This window comes from Triturus cristatus, chromosome 2_2 (genome assembly GCF_964204655.1).
Source record: "Triturus cristatus chromosome 2_2, aTriCri1.1, whole genome shotgun sequence".
NCBI lineage: Eukaryota > Metazoa > Chordata > Amphibia > Caudata > Salamandridae > Triturus > Triturus cristatus.
The window spans coordinates 537,228,408-537,247,825 of record NC_140582.1 but is presented as its reverse complement, the minus strand read 5'-3'; the positions used below and the strand labels follow the sequence as shown (position 1 = coordinate 537,247,825).

General features: G+C 45.0%; 1 protein-coding gene and 1 long non-coding RNA gene across 3 annotated transcripts in view; one reads left to right on the top strand and one right to left on the bottom strand.

Moving 5' to 3' along the window:
• Positions 1–19,418, top strand: part of TMEM154 (transmembrane protein 154) — a 153,101-nt gene that overhangs the window by 51,361 nt on the left and 82,322 nt on the right. For both annotated transcript variants that reach the window (XM_085641673.1, XM_085641672.1), the window contains exon 2: positions 18,166–18,498. In XM_085641673.1, coding sequence (XP_085497799.1) covers positions 18,166–18,498 — 333 coding nt within the window. The remainder of the gene's footprint in view (positions 1–18,165; positions 18,499–19,418) is intronic.
• LOC146862472 (uncharacterized) overlaps positions 8,504–19,418 on the bottom strand; it is a 169,483-nt gene continuing 158,568 nt past the window's right edge. Inside the window, exons 2-3 of the long non-coding RNA XR_014978131.1 lie at positions 9,086–9,240; positions 8,504–8,647 (exon numbers count right to left, since the gene is read on the bottom strand). This is a non-coding gene — a long non-coding RNA (uncharacterized LOC146862472). The remainder of the gene's footprint in view (positions 8,648–9,085; positions 9,241–19,418) is intronic.

Sequence of the window (19,418 nt, the reverse complement as noted above, 5' to 3'; positions counted from 1 at the left end):
TGTATTTAAACATTGAGTTTCAAAATCAACATTTTCTTGGGGGAGAGATAATCGTGACTTCCCAAGACCCATCACGAACAATACCTTCCTTATCCCCTCCGTCATTGTTTTGGATTGTTTTATGGCTGCCTTTTAAGAACTGTCTGGTTAATGGGTAACTTTATAGGCCAAATTCTTTGAAAATGGTGCAGTAAAATGCATCATTTGTCACCATATTTTTTTAAACTCTCTCAGGGTAACATTTCCTATGAACCTTCTGAGTAAGGGATCGGATTGCTTACTTAGCACGCACATTTTGTGCCTTATGGTTCAAAGTGGGAGTATTTTATTTTTCTAGCTGGCCTCGTGCCAAGCAGCACATGCTTTTCAACGTCTCCGTCTTTGCCGCTGACTTATTTAAATTGTATTAATTTAATTACTTGCTTGCTTATCCGGTTGTTTGCTTCTTTATTTCAGATCTCATAGGTGTTTTCATTACCCATTTTGGTGTATTAGGCCATTTCCCTGATTTCCTAAGTTTAACTCTTAGCAAAAGTAGATATGCTAAAGTGGTGCTGTGGTGGAGAAGTAGTTGCCCAATGTGGATTTCAGAGATCATTACACAGGAAGAGGCCCAAGCAGTTCAGAGAACATGAATCATGTAAAAGCGAAGAATGGTTCTAGGACTTTTACCAAGTTGTGGCTAAAATAGTTGCAGTTGCTCCTTGATCTGAAATAGAGGCACAGATATTATTCTGTTACAATTGCTTGTCTAGACAATTGAAATGTCCTTTTTTGTGGCGACACAGCAAATTTGTTATATTTCCAGGTCATGCGATGTGCTTGTGATCACTTACTTGTAGGCCTTAGCAACAATGAAGGGGTCAATTCACAGTGAGCCTTGCCAATAGCCTTCAATGCTGAGTGAGGGCTACCGTAAGGCTTCCGTGCTTCAACAAATAAGGATTCTCACAATTTCTCAGTGGTCCATCTGCGACAAAGAATATGCAGATGCCACGACCAACAGGTCCTTGTCTAACCTTGCAAACTCACACTTGCACTCAAACATGACTGCTAAGGACCCAGATATGGAACACAATACTCATGAATTTCTGGAATGAACATGGCTCCTCTTAATCAGTGTAGCATATTCTGTGTAGAGGAGGACTTCATTCACAGTCTCACAGTTACATCACGTGGAAGGTGCAGGACAATCAAAATGAATGCTGCAAGGGCCAATCAATGAATATGAGGCAAAACAGGAAAGTAAAGTATTCTGACAGTCATGCCTAGTCACAGTTATGCAACAACTGAACAGTGTAGATAATTATTGCAGACCCAGGTCTGCAACCTAATGTAGATTCGTTTTAGTCCAGTTACTCTTAGGCCCCCATTACAACTTTGGCGCCAGAGACTCGTGAAGACCGCCTACCCAATAATGAATTTTTAAATCATTGGCTGGCATTTCCTTTGCCATTTCTATGGTGGTGCCTATAAAAAAAGGCACCATAATGGGAATGTCAAAGGAAGTTCCAGACCAGCATGGACTCGAAAGTCTATGCTGTGCTGAAACTTCTGTGCATGCACAGAGAGGGCTCATGTGTGCCCCACTGTGTGCACCCACAAGGCATGAGCCAGAAGGGGCACCTGCAGGGCCCCCTTTCTTTCATCTTTACCTCTTTACCATTAATATCATGGAGGAAAGACCTTCATGAAACCAGTGGTGGAGAGATGAAAGTCATAATATGCTTGGCAGGACCGTGGCGGTACCGACAAGGATATAGATAGATGCCTCTTAATCCCCGCACAACCGCCAGGGACGGAGCTTCCCTGGTGGAGTTGGCAGTTCCAGACCGGCACAACCACAAGGGTTGTAATGCAGCAGTTGCAAGACCGCCACCACCACACCACCAGGAGTCTGGCGGTCCTCGAAGCGCCATGCTCGTAACCGGGCCCTTAGTGCAGGTTACACAAACAGTGTGTCCCTTAGTAAATCCTTAATATACCCCACAAGAAACAATGGTGTCAAGATTCTCTTTAAAATTGGAAATTATTCTGTCTGAGTCACGAGAGCACTCACAGATAGCACTCAGACAGCTGAAGACTATAGGCTTTGCGGGATGCCCATCCACTAAAATCTCAACCTCCTTATCCTCCTGTTCTTCAGTTTACTGTATATTGTCAACTCTTAAAGAACTCAAAATTAACAAGGATACATGCAGAGTTTAATAAAACTCACAATGAAAAAAAATAAGGACAAAACAGACATAAAAAGTGGAATCCTCAGTATTAGTTCTCAATTATTAACTTTTGTAATTGAAGGCCCAAGGGCTTGGGCAGCCTTTATTCATTTTGACTTATTTGAAGCATGGTTGAACATGTGGCATCAACTGGTTGTTTGAAACACCCGATGAGAGTAACTGGCAAAGCTTTATCATAAGCATGGTCCTGCATGCCAAGATATAACAAGATGTGAGAATGTGCAGGGCATTTTCAGATATCAACCCTTTCCCCACTTCTGTTTTTTATTATCTGCAGGTGATCAGAAGCAATTTCATATGGTGTTAACTGTATGTCAATTATACAACGAGGGATGTCTGCACACACAAGTGTTGAGCATCTAGCTTGAACACTCTTGGATCATGCGCTGGTTATCTTAACATTGTTGTCAGTCAGCCTGCCTGACCGTGTTTCACCTGGAGACTTCCCACAAACATACTCAGAGCCGCCCTTTTCAATGCTGAGATACAGAGCGCCATTGTTGAGGTCTTTGTGCACAATGTTGGCATGGTGGACTCCCCTGGTGTGCTCTGGGTGGCCCTCAAGGCCAATATAAGAGGTATATGTACCTCTATGCAGTCCAGCGTCCTCTGATACTTATGCGCACACCAGCAAGTGCTAGAGTGCGAGCTCTAGAAGCTTTAGCTTCACTATTTCAATACGATAGACACACAATATTTTGCACAGTTCTACAACAAACTGTCTGAATATGAAGACAGCGCTGAAACTGATGTATGCTTCCTGCATAGGGAGGCCACTGCTTATCATTTCGGTGCGGGAAACAGAGCGGGCAGGACTCTTGTAGCCCTGCTCAAAAAGGAATGGAGTAGCTAATACAAGACAGAGCTACTGAATCCTGCTAGGGAAACATGCTACGCCTCGGAAGATATCAACCAGATCATTCTTGGATTCTATGCAACCCTCTACAACTCTACTGGTGGAGGGCCCCCGACAGGCTTACCGATTAGTATGACTCTATAAAGTTGCTCTGGCTTTTACTACAGATGACATTATTCAAGCAATCCATAGCATGCCGGGCAACAAGGCCCGGGACTGGATGGCCTGACTGCCAAATTCTACAAGCAATATGCGGAGAAAGTAGCTCCACACCTGATGGCAATGTACGAGGAGGCAGTTGGTGATGGTCTTTTTCCCCTCTCAGTTCGGGAAGCCCAAATAGTCTCTATTCTGAAACATGATAAGCAGTCCAATTTATGCAACTCAAAACAGTTGATCAATGTTTATCCATGATAACCATTGTTAATAAGATTCTGGCAAAAATGTTTGCGGCCAGAATGCTTCCCCTCCTCCCCCATATTGTGCGAAGGGATCAGTTGTCTTTGTCGGGGGACGCCCCACCACTTGCTATCTCCGTATACTCTGTGCACTGCTTCGCACTCTAAATCCACAGCTTTTGGCTAGAGCCTTTTTTCTTGAAGCTAGGAAACTCAGCGATTCTTTGGAGTGTCTGTATTTCTTTAAATTATTGCAATGTATTGGCTTTAGCCCCCTGTTCCTCGAGTGGATCAGGCTCCTGCACATGCTGCCCACTGCCAGGTTCATGATTAATGGAGTGGTGTTTGACCCTATCGTGATTGACAGAGGCACTCAACAAGGGTGCCCGCTCTCCTCAATCCTATTATAACCATGGAACGTCTTGCAGCACACCTCAAGCAACACTATGCAGACCAAGGCCTACATTTTCCGGTACAGAGGCTTGTTGTCTAAATCTATGCAGATGGTGTGACCATCTATGTAAAAGATCCTCCCCAGAATCTTGCACCCATGTTGCGTGAATTCACTCAATTTGGTGTATTTACTGGGATTGCCACCAATTGGTCGAGGTCTGTGATCTTCCTTTTAACTGTAAACACAGCAAAGATCCCTATGGAGTACCCTCTTCAGTGGGTGGTCAAGTCTGTCAGGTATCTTAGGATCTGGATTACCAGAGACATGTCCCAAATCTGGCATGAGAACTATGGCCGGGTCGTGGTGTGGCTGGAGGAAAGAATCCCTGAATGGGCCGGTTGCCACTGTCCCTTGCAGGGAGAATAGCCATTACAACAAGCATTGGCATAGCCAATAGGTCTAGCCTTTGGGACCTTATAAGTGTTTAGCCATGCAACAGTTAATGTTGTTGCACAAAGGATATTGTGCTGCATAACTAAATACTTATAAGGTCCCAAAAGCGAGACCTATTGGCTATGCAAATGCTTGTTTGAGTAGGATCTCACTCCCCTCCCCCCTGAACCAGTAACCCAATCTCCAATGAGTAGTTTCTAATCATTCTGCAAAGCTGTTTACCAGAGCCTGTGGAAGTTGTTGTGCATGACCTATCTTTCAAAGCATGACCCTCCCTCACAACACTGGAGGGGTCTCTCCTCCCCACCCATGTGGACAAAGAAAGATGATTACTTTAGAAGAGGCCTGGCAGCTAAAGATGCTCTCCAAGCCATTATTACAAAAACCGCTGGCTGAATTAATGTATTACATTCCAAAGCACCACAGTTCTGTTTTTAAATGCTTTTTTAAAATAAAAAATCCCAACTGGAAATACAGTTGGTCTGATTAAAAGTGCAATTTCTCTGCCACAAAATAACTAAATGCAGGTTCAGGCTAGTGGGGGGCAGAACGCAGAAGATCAAATCACAAGGCTTCTTCTCAGCCCATCTCTAGTTAAGTGGTGTCCAGCGTTGGCCCATGAAGGCTGAAACCATGCCAAACATTCAGCACAGACACATAAGATAAATTGGCAATCAATTATTGTAGGTTGAAAAAATGTATATAGTTATTGAATTGCCTGATAACATGGCTGCCTGGCGTAAAAGCATTTTCTTCATAGAAACAGCACAATTTCCTATCCGTGTCTCTCACACCACCTATATACGTCATGACTGCGCATTAAAAGCAAGCTGGTGGCTGGCAAAAGCCTTTGGTAGCACTTGAAAAACCTGCTTACTAAATGTCTCGCTAGACCAGTGCATGCGCTGGCTCTAGCGAGACCTAGAAATGGTAATACTGCCCAAGCTTCTTTATTTATTTGCAAATATCCCCATTCTACAGGCTGAACTTCATTTGCATTCAATCTCTTTTGAACAGATTAGTGTGGGCTGGTTGGCAGTCGCGGCTCCTGCAGGTAAGCGCGGTGAGGCGAAGCGGGGTGGGAAGTTTACAGACGATGGAATGGAATGGATTTATTTATTTTATTTTCCCTATTCTGCCGTCTGTTGACTCCCCCCCTCGCAGCCTGCCCCGCCACTTCCCCCGCCCTACCATGCCTACCTGCAGGAGCCACAACTGCTGATTGGCAGCCAAGAATGACATGGGAGGTACTGACCTACCCCTTTGAGCAGGGAGGATTGAGTGCCTCTGATATAGTATTGTACTAATATTTTGCACCCCCCAATATGTACCCCACTAGGTCAATCCCTCGCAGTATGTGTTTAACACTGCAATAGAAGCGGACAACCCACACCCATGCCCCTTGATTATAATTATTTGCGCTGAGCCGCCATGCCCTCTAGAGACATGATTGACACAGTCCAATGTACAGTATGGACCTGGAATTGCCTTAGTCGCAGGGCCCGATTGGACTATCTCAACTTCGCTGACCTGAACATTGCTAATAACCCCATGCTACCTCGTACAAGGGTAGTGCAAGTACAACAGGGCAGCATGGACTTAGAGACAATAGGTGACTTGTATCCAGCAGGTATGTTTCTTACTATACAATAATTACATGCCTGCAGAAGTTGTCTGACGCTTGATATCTTTCATTATTATTGAATTTTAAGTGCATTTAGGGCACTACATGTCTCCGTCCCCCATGAGCCTATGAGCTTGCATACCCTAGGCTGTGTTCTTCGTTCCCTCTCCCTTAGGAGACTGATCACTACATTTTACCTCACTAGGCAGGACAAGGACCATGTGGTTAAACCTAGGGCATTGGAGAGATGGCACACTGATCCTTGGAGATAACCTGACAGAGTAGAGCTGGCGGCATTCTTGCTCCCATACTGGCATGCTCTTGCTCAATTGTAAACTGTGGTGGGGGCGGAGCTTGCCTAGCTCTAAGATGGCCGCAGAACAGTGAAGCTCTGATAACCCAGCCGACAATCCGACATCATCCTGGCACCTAAAGCACCACATAGACGCCAGCAGCCTGCCGCATACCTGCAGCAACAACAAACCGACCAGCCATCCAGAAAGCGAGGCTCTATGTAAGGTAGTGGAGCTGCAGCTAGACCGACAATGTGCAACAGGCTACGAGTTGCGACACTGGCCAAGCACTGCTCACGCAGCGAGTCGCTTAACCAGGGAGCGACTGACCCAGCGTGAAGTGAAGGGGCAGAGGCCCAATCACAACAGCGCTGGTGCATCGGGGGTCTGTTGATGTCAGAACAATCATGAAACGCCCAATGCGATGAGTCACATCGCGAACAGAAGGCCTGGGAAGGGGGCTCTGAACGACACCATTCAGGACTGTGGCTGTGGTGGGGCGATTCCCTGTGAGGGGCAACGGGGCGCTGAGACCTTACAAGCGGCACAGAGCCCCAGCTGGAAAAGGGGAAAATAAACAAAGAAAAATACAACCAGGAGCCAAGTGCAGCGGGGAACGGTGACAGGAGCTGTGTCCCAGTGGTTAGCTGAGGCCTCGAGAGACAAGACCTAGACCGCCAGTGGTGGGACTCCACACTTCGCGCTGCTCCGACGGCAGGAGCAAATCCGGCGGGGACTGTGGGGATACCATAATCACGCAGCTCCACAAGTGAAAAGCAGTACCAGGCACCCTTGACATGCTGGAGCCCTCAGCCCCCTAACTCAAAGCATTTTAAGGAAAGTCATAACAGCAGCCCGTGGGCAAAGTCCTATGGCCTTTTAACAAAGCGAAGGACCAAGCACTGATCACGGGGGCTCTCTGTGCTCAGGATCTTTGACCTGCGACAAGCCTTGTATCTTTGTGGTTGGGGCACTTGGCGGTTACCCCCTGTGCATGCAGCACCTTCTGCTTGGCCTGGGTGAGATCCCCCCCCACCCAACGCATGAGAACCTACGGGAGTGTATTACACAGAGCCCCACCAATAATTCTCAAATCAAGGGCTGTCCGTGATACACCAGCTGCTGACAAGCAGTCAAAACGCAATATGGGCAAGGATGATAAATCCCAACATAAACTTTAATTTGAGTCTCGTAAGACCCCTAGATCGAAAGAGGCAGATATGAATACCACAGAATCCAGCCTGGAAACTGCTGACTCTGTGGGGGACCCGGAGCTGAAACAAAAATCAATGACAAGATCGATGCACTCATGTTTAGAATGGACAGGATGACGGAGCAACTAGATAAGCACACTGAGAGGCTAGACACAGTGGAGAAGAGAGTGTCAGATGCAGAAGATATGCTAGCCACGTGAATAAGAGGGTGGGCAAGCACCTTCACACCCTACAGGCAAAAACAAAAGATTTAGAAGCAAGATCCAGGAGGAATAACATATATGTAGTGGAAGTGTCACAGGCAACCAACATAGGAAACTTGGACCAATACATGGAGAATCTCCTCACCACTCTGTTTGGGAGAGTCACTTTTTCAAAGATATTTGTAGAGGAGTGAGCCCACAGCTCACTTGTGCCTAGGCCGGTCCCAGGGGCTACTCCCCATCCCATAATCTCCTAAACTCCTAAATTAAAGAGGCTGACATACCACACTGCGCTAATCACGTGAGCTAAAAATCCTTGAACCATGAAGGCCCTGAATTATCCCTATACCCAGACTTCTCACAAGTCCAAGAGGCATGAAGGTTGTTTGTTCCAGTTGAGAGGAAGTTCCGCAAACTCCACTTGCAATATAGTATGTTGTACCCCGCTAAGATGCTGGTAATGTTGGAAGGAAAGGCACATTATTTAACAGACCCTAAGCTGGTGTTCCATTTTTTCAAACAAAAGGAAGGAAGTGGAGGAAAGCAACGATCACCCCGCCGTGCATCAAATGAGGAAAATTACATGTAGGATGCAGAGGCACAATAAGAAGCCACCTGATGCTATGAATCAACTTTAGACACGTGGAACTGCAGTGAGAAGTGTCTATTGCTGGAAATGTTTACCATAGGTGGCTAACACACCTCTTACATCTTAGTAACACACCATTCTGGAAGATTTCCATAACATTGGATTTATCAAGAGGTGTGGAAGCGCAGGCCGGATAAACAAACGCGGAGGCTGTATATATCTCTTAATTTTGACGGTTTCTTTTTATTTTTAGTGATTGGGAAAATTCAGACAAAAGGTTGTTGTGGCTTCTGTATTCCTCAAGGGGTCTACTTCAGATTCTTCTGATGTGGTGTTCTCTGTCTCTTCCTTCTCTTCCCGTCTTCGGTGGTCTCTCACAGAGGCTCAAGTTGAGAGAGGAAAAAGAGGGAGCAATCAGTAACTGTAAGTGGTGAGGCTCAAGAAGACGTGCACCCATCACCACACCTGGTGGGTGCTGATAATCCAAAAGAAAGGAATTGGGAAGACGAGGGGGGTGCCAAGATAAACGATAAACTAGAATAACGAAAAAACCAAGAAGATAGGACCTGGAATGCTTCTTCACAGGTTGCCTAGTGTGAGGTATAGAAACCCGGCTTTACTTAATCAGACGGTCTCCTTTTCTATAAAGAAAGTTAGTGGGCAAGTATATCCCTGAGTTCAGGATCTCTATATTGTGTCCTAGAGTCAGAAAGGTGCTCAGCGTGTGGTAGTATCTCATGCACACGTTATATCAAGTGCCCGTTTTCCCTTCCTTCTCCCTCCGTCCCTCCTCCCTGTTCACCCTTCCCGTCATCACTCACCAGCTCTGCCGCAAGTCGCTCTTCTTCTCCCACGTCTCCGCTGTCTGTCCAACTCGCTCTCTCGTTCTCGCTGATGCAGTCCCTTCTCACTTGCCATTCATCAATCCTTCCGGGGTCAGCTCTGCCTTCTTCCGCTGCGTCAGACCAGTGCCTTTCTCCCTGTGTGGATACACGATACGGGGTGGGGTTATCCTCCCATTTTGCCGGACGTCATTGATTTGTTTCCAGATTCCCCTGTACCAGGAGGAGGTGGTTGGGCCGGTGTCGGTCGGGGTACGTACACCCTGATTATATGGTGAGACCCTCTCACAAGAGGGTTGGAAAGTTACTTTGTTATGAGGACCTTGAATGCACACTGATGCTATTTCTGTAACGGCCCTAATGCAGACCTGCAATATGTAGGTGTGGTGAAATATGGCACTTAATGTGAGAAAAGCATTGTGTACGATGCTAATTTGGGCCTGATGTTTAATAAGAAGCTGGGAGATCTGAATGGCTAGATACCTAGGGTCATGGCCCTTATATCTTTGCAAACAGTGTTTTGTTAGTTATACTATTTATATTAATTGGTGTCATGATGAAAGAGGCCGGAACGGATTCTTATGGCCGGTGGCATCCACCCCCATGTGTTCACCACCAAAGGCATACTATAGTTTTTGTTTATGTTTAAGGGATTACCAGTGGGGTGGGGGAGGGACGAAGTTATGCTATGGAAGGTTTGGATGCATATAGCGTGGGAGAGAAGTTGAGAGAGGTTGTTTTCTGTTGGATACCATTGAAAAAAGTGAAATGCATTATTTGACTGACCATGGCCAATATTTGCAGACCATAGACACAAGCAGAGAAACCCAGGGTGAATGGCGGTAGACCAACCTGATACATTATAAATCTTAATGACCACAGAAAGATCCGGAAGGTAGTAGCAACCTTTAAATGGCACACTGACCCACTTGACTCAAAGGAGCGGTGCTCTAACCTCGCAATGAGTGCAGCCCGTTTTTGAGCAGGTGGAATTCCTTGCTTGCCTGTGGGGTCCTAGAGTGGGTAGACTCCATATCTGGAATTCAACTGAAAGACGTGTATGTGGACCCGGGAGGCAGATATGTGGTGGCTCTCTGCCACAAAGATAGTCTGGAAATATTATTGGTAGGAATATATGGTCCCAACCACGAAGACCCACAATTCTACCACACCCTCAGCGCTTGACTGCACCAATTTGGGGGATCTATCGCAAATGTGGGGGGGGTCAATTGTATATTAAACCCTATGCTAGATTGCTCAAGAGGTCCACCCGATGTCCCGCAGCAGTTGCCCGGGCACCTCCTGGAGATAGCAGAATGGGTTAGATTAATAGATATATGGTGGTATCGTAATCCCACAGGTGCTGGGTTCACACACTACTCCCCTGAACACGACACACACACTCGCATAGACTACTGTTTGGTGTCCAAGAGTCTGGTGCCTCAGGCCAGGAATTGTGAGCCTCTTCCACGCACATATTCTGATCATTCACCCGTGGTTTTGGAGTTGGTGTACTGTGGCACCACATTCACTTGGCGGTTCCCTCCCCTACTCTCTGCTGGACCCAATATTTAAGGCAGAGCTAGCGCAGTCAATGGAAGTTTTTTTCGCAACTAATGTGGGTTCTGTAGACGTCTTTTCCACCATTTGGGAGGCATTTAAAGCTTACATCAGAGGCATTATAATATCAAAGCATGCAGGAGTGTTAAAATCCTTGAGGGACAGATTGACACGCCGGGAGGGAGAAATAACTGATCTGGAGACATCAGGGCTAAGGTGATAACACCATACTAGGAGAGATTAAGGCTAAAATAGGGGAACATCATGACTTATGGCTCCCGGTTTTCCATATTTACTGATTTGTACAGAAAAATACAGACAGAAAACAATGTGTTTCCTTTCTGTATTTATTTTTAAAAGCAGAAAATACTGAAAATAGTGCTTCTTGTGAGAAACTCTCAATGCTGTCTTTCAAGAATTCTAGGCAACAGCTGAGCAGGCAGACAACATGGAAGGATATATTACAGGATGAGATTTCTTTAAATACAGGCATATGTGAACATATATCTGTAGCATGATGCTAATATGTACCTGTTAGTGTAGTCTTTTGTTATATGTGGCTGCTAAGCTTGCTAAAACTTGACAGGCATCCACATTTGAGTGCACATCGAAGAGTTATATAAACACAGAAATATACCATTTTACAGGTACATTTATTCTTGAAACGCAAATTAAATATGGATACTTACCGATAAGATGGCCAAAAAATAAATATGGATAAACACAGACGAAAATGTTAAAAAAATAAATACCATAAAACAGGGAGCCCTAATCCTGACAGCCAATAGCGAGGTGATACACATAAGCTAATACGCAACAGCCAGGATATATGGAGAGGGGTAACGCCCTGGGGCCACTATAGCAGCCCAATGCACCCCAAGCGGGAGGCAGGGGGATTGTGGACCTACAAGAAGGGCGACCAATACATGACACAGAACACATAGTGGATAGATTTCGCAGATACTATGTGGAACTGTATCACACACGTGTTAAGCCAGATGAGGAGGCTTCTGTTGACTATCTGGAGCACCAAGTCATGCCATGGCTAACTATGCAACATAGAGAATATTTGATAGCACTATTATGCTCCACTGAGATAAACGCTGCACTCGTAACCATACAATCTGGGAAGGCGCCAGGCAGGGATGGGTGCACAGTAGCCTTTTTACAAGACTTATCAAGACTTATATATACCACACTTGGTCACATTGTATGAAGAAATGGTACAAACTGGCATAATGCCACCCTCATTGTGAGGGGCCCTAATTGTTACTCTCCTAAAGCCAAGCAAAGAACCCAATGAGTGCTCTTCAGACAGGCCCTTCTCACTCTTAAATGTTGACACCAAGTTTTATGCTAAAGTATTGGCAAACAGGTTAGCGCTCTCGATGCCGGGAGTGATACATCCAGAACAAGCTGGATTTGTACCCGGCCGTAGCATTACCTATAACCTTCGTACACTCTTTGGAACTATACAACAAATAGACCCGGAGGTAAGGACTGCTGCCATTTTCTTAGACAATGAAAAAGCGTTCCACTTGGTCGAATGGTTATTCATGCAAGTTGTCCTCTGCAGAATAGGAGTGGGTGAGCTGTTCCTGTGCCTAGTCAAGGTTTTGTGCACAGCGCCAGTGGCTTGAGTTCAGGTGGGCCTTATTGTCTCATCAGTATTCGATATCTCTAGAGGTAACCGGCAGGGGTGCCCATTATCGCCGCTACTGTACGCACTGGTGGTGGAACCGTTGGTGTGTACTCTACGTGAATATCATGGACACAGGGGGCTGTGATTCCCAAGTTACAATATTATCATCTCAGCATAAGTAGATGACACCTTGATGGAACCTTGCCCCTAACCTCAAGGAGGTGGTGGCCTCTCGGGCCTCAACATCAATTAGGAAAATCTATCATTTCCCACTCACCCTGACCATGATACCAGTAGCATTAGAATTCCCACTGCGCTGAACGATGGAGTCTGTCAAGTATCTGGGCATACAGATTCACACCAACCCCTCTACGGTCTTGTTAGACAATTATGGAAAAGCACTGAACAAATTAGAAGATGATGTCAACCACTGAATTAAACTGCCACTGTCGCTAATTGGTAGAATTGCTATCTTGAAGATGGTTATCCTCCCCAGATTTTTATTCCTGTTTCAAAGCATTCCAATACTACCTCTGTGATTGGTATTTGTCACACTGCGATCCCAGATGACCAAGGCGATTGGACTGGGAAACAACCGTGCAAGAAATGGGAGATTCTCATCATGCCAAATGATATGGCCTTCACCATATATGCACCCGACTTTGAGCTTTATTAGAAAGTGGCACAGAGTACCTCTGCATACTATTGGCTCCATGGCCCACATGGCTTACCACATATATACATAGAGATGCAGCGGACCCTCATATGCTTCCTCAGACAATTATTTCGCACCCATGATGTGTTTGGTTCCTTTCAACACCACGATGTCTGTCTGGTGGAACCTGCTGGAGAGACAGCCTGGCTCCCTCCTGTACTCCCCCACGTACCAGTGGAGTGGTGTTCCTGGTTTCAGATAGGGCAAGAGGGGAGTGTGGCAATGGCATTACGTAAATTAGGGATTATTAAAATGAGGGCCTTATTTCACAGAGGGGTTGTGAAGGACTGGGAGGCATTTTGAGAAAGGGCAGACCCAATGACAGTACTAACCCGTTTTCTATATTTTAGAGTGCAACACACATTATGAGACCGCCTGGGTGAGAACACGCAAGAGCCTCCGGCCTTGCCTGCACTTTCCTCCCTGATACAATCAGATAACCCCACCAAATTAGTAACAAGACTTTACGCCTATGTGCAGGAGACCCGCAGACCTGGCATGACAAAAGTACGATTGGAATGGCAAAGAGATATAGGCAGAACTATTGATGATGACTGTTGGAATACTGGTGCTCTGTGATTGAGGAGGAATGGGCGGCACAGGCTCATACATTTTAAATACGTCAACCGATTATATTACACAACAGAGAAGCTATTCAAATATGGGTTAAGAGACACAGCGGAATGTCAGCGATGCTAGGAGCAGGAGACTGGATTTATACATGTTGCACGGCATTGCCTAAATATTTACGAGTTCTGGAAGGCAGTCATTCGGGAGCTAGAGGCTATTACAGACTCCACTATGAATATGGACCCACTATTGGCCTTCTTGGGGTTTGACAAAAGAATAGATAAAGAAGACAGAAAATTAGTAGCTATAGGTCTACTGCTGGCCAAACGCCAAGTGGTGATGAGGTGAGCAAGAGGACCGGTCCTCACCCTGGCAGAATATTGGCACACAGATATGGTATATTGCAGCACCCAGTCAGATGCATACATCAAATTACTTCCACCTCAGAACTTCCCCACAGATATTTGGGGATCATACCAAACATATTTAGTGAAAAAGGAAATGGGGAAACCCAAAGGAGAGATATAGGGACACTGTAAGAGACCTAACGCATACCAGGTAGGAATAGACAAAGCCTTCTGGGAGCATACAGAACAGTAGACCTAGGAGATCTGCAGGACATGTACGACTGTTGTTATCCAAAGTCGACAATATACACGAGAAATAAAAGTGTGTGCATAATACCAATGTTACATGAAACCACGTCATAGAGCGGTGTGTTAGATGCATGCCGGGAATACAAGATGTTACATATCTTCGCTATTACTATGCTGAATTATGGTGTGATGATTGACTATGTATATGAATATATATGGTTTTGCTTTATCTAGGCAACTGATAGGTACAATGTATTTCACTAATAAAAACTTTTTTTTTTTAAGTTATAGACTGTGGCTCATCCATGTCAAGTTCCCCCGACGAATTTACAGCACACCCATTTACCCATTGGACTGTATCAGATGGGTCTTTTGGCCGAAGCACGTTGCATGCGTGCAGCTATGTAGATGTCAATTTCATGCACCTAGCCAGGGGTGTGTTAAGGATCAGACTTCATGGCTTCAGTTTTTGTCTGCATAGATGAAGTGATATATAACTCTGTACCAAGAATGCCAATTGTAGTGACTCTGGGATACATTAGATATATCCCGACTGACACTCACTGATTGGTGGCTATGATGCTGATCCTGGTCAAGAGAATGGTGCAAATGCCAGTGGGTGGCAATGTACCATGCCATGCATGAATGAATGCTTGCAGGATGTGTCCTATTGCCAGGAGAGATCTGACTGAATGCTAATGCAGCTAAATCATGTCCCAAAGATTTCCTTAGAGCTCCAAGCCAAGAGCCATGGGAATGGAAATTGCAAATGTCATACCTAGTGGGAGGTGTAGGTACAATGTCACAATTGATGACAATACTGTAACATGGCTAAGTGTCATTGCTATATTGGAATGTAAACTGTATGTCAATTATGGCTAAGGACTCTAAGTAAGGGCCAGCCATTGCAGACTGCTCTGGAAAGGGGCATTAGTGGATTCAGGATTATTGGCTTTGTCACAAGACAATCTGTCAAGACGTGCTCAAACACACATTTAGTTTAAGTCCTTTATTGCATCCACCTCCAGTCAACCCTGTACACAGCCTATAGACCAAATCCTTTTCTTCAACTGCTCTATCAGGAATCTCTGCTACTCAAGATTCCACCTGATGACACTTTGGGGCCGATTTCGATCCGGGTCGGAAGGGCACCGAACGCGATCCGGACGGAAAAACTACGAGCCGTACGCGTGTTTTCCACCCGACTCGTACAGCTGTACGAGGGAGCAAGTACAATGCGAGCTACATGAAATTCACCGACCGAGTCATTTCCGGGTCCGAACCGCTCCATACATCTCGGTCGTAAGCTAACGGTGGCGTGCAATGGATGCGATTCACGACTGAGCCAGTACGATGCACGTGTCGGACAGCTTGTGCGAGCCGGAGTGTCCGGCTCGCAAATCGTCCGAGTGGTTGCCTTTGGGGGTCCACGTTGCACCCCCTGTCACCCGCAGCCCTACGACTCAGACACAGGGGGAGACCCAAGGGTCCCCCCAAAACAGGCATGTACGGTGCGGATGGTACCGATGCGTACTCACTGTAGGGGGTGCACCTGTCCGCGATGTACCCATTCAGTCAATGGGACCCATGTACGCATCGTACGACCGGCTCCCATTGACTTTCATGGGAGTCCGACTGAACAGAGTCCGACAGCATACGGCCTCATCGTACTTGCTCGGTCGGACTGCAGGACTCCGGCTCGGTCGGAAAACACTCCGGATCCAGCTCGGTCGGAGTGCTTTCCGACCCGGATCGGAATCGGCACCTAAGTAGTTAAAGAGATAGCATGCTAGGTATGCTAGGTTACAACACATCTTCCCCCTCAATAATGAGAACACATCTTTAGATTATATTAAACACATGAATAAAAATATAAGACAGGAAAGGAGAAATGAGTAGCATGTAAAAGACTAACTAAGGGAGCAAGGATTTGCATGGCTAGTTACAAAGATTAAAGATAAAATGAGCAAGGAATAAAGACAAATGATACATGGACTCACATATAAAATTAACTCATTAGCTGGGTATTGGATGATGGAGGATAATGAAACCCTGGACAAAACTTGCACGGCACCTGCCAGGCATAGTGACTAAATTGGAACTAATCAGTTAGGTCATAAGCCCTGAAACTAGCTGGTTGACTTCTATCCAGTCCACTTCTCCTGGGACCACTGCCCCTCTCCTATTCTCCAACCTCATCATCACATATCAGGGTCCTCCCAGAAAGACCTTGCCAAACATGACATACTCTGCAATTCACTCGCATCTAATACCACCACATTCTTTTTTACTTCTACAATCTTCTTGGGTCCCATAAATTTGGACTCGCCCTTTGGACACCATGTGGGTCTCTCGACAAAAAACAACTTGCCAATCCCGCATTCACGCTTACAAGTACAATGTTTGTCATCAAAACTTTTTTTGCACCTGTCCTGATTGGCTATTACTTTTTAGGTCACAGCAGCTTCACCACCCTCCCAACCATAAAGGATTTAGTTTAGATCCAGCCACTCTCCCCTTCAAGGATTAGAAAGGAGAAATCCCTGTTATGCATTTGGCGCATTACTATGTGCCCACATTTCTTTACATAGGATAACCTTGAGCGGTAACTTATTCTCCTAAACAGTCTGTACTCTAGCCCTCACCAGTAGATTCATTTCTTTCTACCAGACCATTTGCTTGAGGAGTATAGAGAGCAGTGCAAAAATGAACAATAGATAGATCATTCTGGAAATCTTTCATTTCATAAGAGGTAAACTGAACCCCATTGTCTGTCACAACGGTCTTGGGATCAACCTCACACACAAGTACATCCCTCAGAAATCTAATACATTCCTGGCGGTGACTGAATTTACCCAACAAGCCATGACTCACTTTGAAGCGTAATCTACTAAATCAAGGAAAAACCACTAATTGAGCGACAGCAAATCAAAAGGTCCCCCTAGATCCATGCCTAATTTACACCAAGGTTCATCAGGAACTTGAACTGGGGATAGAGGAACCTTTCTAACTACTTTAGATTTTATCATTCCCCGTGCGTTGTAAACAACCCTTCACAAAACCCTCCACTAGCCTATAAAGGCCTGGTCACTAATGACACTCTGTTACTCTTACTCTAGCTTTAGTAAGATTTCTGCTCAACTGCCCTTCATGGGCCAGATTGACGAACTTCTCGCACAACCCGGCTGCGGGAATCAGTCTATCTACTAGGTAGAGCTCACCACTCACTATGCTCAGTTCCTCTTAAATACTCCAAAATGCCCTAGCATTATCTGGAACTCCACTTAAATTGGCCAACCGCCAATGACATTCAGACATCAGCTTAGGAACTGGATTCTTGTCAGCCTCCAATCCCCACTCTGACTTGTTCAAGGCTGATTCCTTGACCCACAATACAGGAATTTCTGTCTCTGGTTTGTCACACTCTTCTATAGGTAACCTGAACATGCAGTCGGCAGGAACATTTCTTTTACCTGCAAATACTCCACCTGGAGGTTGAATTCCATAAGACTCTCAACCCATCTCTTTATCAGGGCAGTGGTATTTTCAGCATTTCTGCAAGCAAACATTTGGACAAGAGGCCTAGGATCAATCCTCACAACAAAAGGCAAACCGTGCAGATACACCTTAAAATGATTCATGGCCCACACACAGGCAAGTGCCTCCCATTCCTCAACAGAATAACACTCCTCAGCTCTTTTGAGGCGAACACCATAACCCTCTCCTCACCTTCAACTACTTGTGAAAGGATGCACCAAGCCCTTTCATGCTGGCATCTATAGTAAGCAAGGTCTTTCTCCTCATATCAAAATGCCATCTAGTTTCTTTGTATTTGGCCAAACCTCAAGCATTCTAAAGAGGAGAAATGTTACACAATAACAAGTCATAGCCACGCTTACTCATACAGTCAATGTATATTTTTGAAACTACAGCACTATGATACAATAACTGCGCTCTATATTATATTTGTTTTCAGATAGTGTGTCTACATCTGAAAATGGAGAGTCTTCAGAAAGTGAGTACATGTCCTATCCAACAGCCACTTTGGTACCTGCTGTAGATACAATACCAACGAAAAGTGCTGATTTGACGTCCTACGCTAAAATAGATGGAGAAGAATTTGGATCTGGATTTGAACAGACTACACCTAGTTTTGATGTGAACACAACACAAAATGGAAGTTCAGAAAACACGGATACAGACATTTATACCATATTAACGTTTGGCATTCCTGCATTAGTACTGCTTCTATTGATTGTGGTGGTCATTGCCTTGGTGATTTGCCGCAAACGAAAGAAATTTACATCAGGCAAGTAATACTTTCTTTCTTCAAGCAGAGAAAATTGAATTCTGTTTTTGGTGAGTACATTGCAATCTATGTGATGCTCTAATTCCCAATCTAATTGTTTTCTTCCATATATTGTAGATAGAGGCTTATATGTAGAATGTTGGTTACTTTAAACATGAAGTGAAGACCATGTTGGCTGAAAATAGAATGTTTCTTTTCAAAACGGGACTTGACTATGTAACATGCTAGATGACTATACCTTCCTTGCACTGCCGAGTTCTGCACGATGTATCCAACGTTGACATCACATTATTAGAGAATTGCTTTAAAGAACTCTAATGCTAACCTGTCTTTTACAATGTTAGCACTAGCTGCTAAGCACTAGCCACCAAGCTGCTGGACAGATCCGCTTTAGGATTCTTTGCTTTCTTTTGAACTGACTTGACTATGCAGATAAATATTGTTCTGGTTTGATCTGCTTGGAAGCAGCATGGACCAATTCTAGACTAGTTCTGGAAGAACATTAAGCTCCCAAGAAAGTCCACAAGAAAACATTCTTCATTCATCCTTGAGTTAGTCAGATTTATTTCAAGTGTTTTTGGCCTGTAAATATGTTTTAAATTGCATAATCCAATACAGTATAACTCTGTGAGATTGGGTTTGAATTCTCTATTATTAACTCCAGTGGGCGAAATTTTGTGGACAATGTTTATATCAGGTAGTATTCTGCCTCTGATATTCTAGGACCGTACCTTGGTGGGCTCGGGTGTTACTTGGGATTTCCCTTATAATATCAATTTACACATTTATTTTATAGCCTCTTAAATGGAGGTTTAACTTTTGCAGGCCTCAGGTATCTAATGTTATGTATCAGCCAGGACAAGAGGTGTTTCTTGTTCCTAAATTGGAAAACATGTTGCATTATAAAGGGACACAGGTTA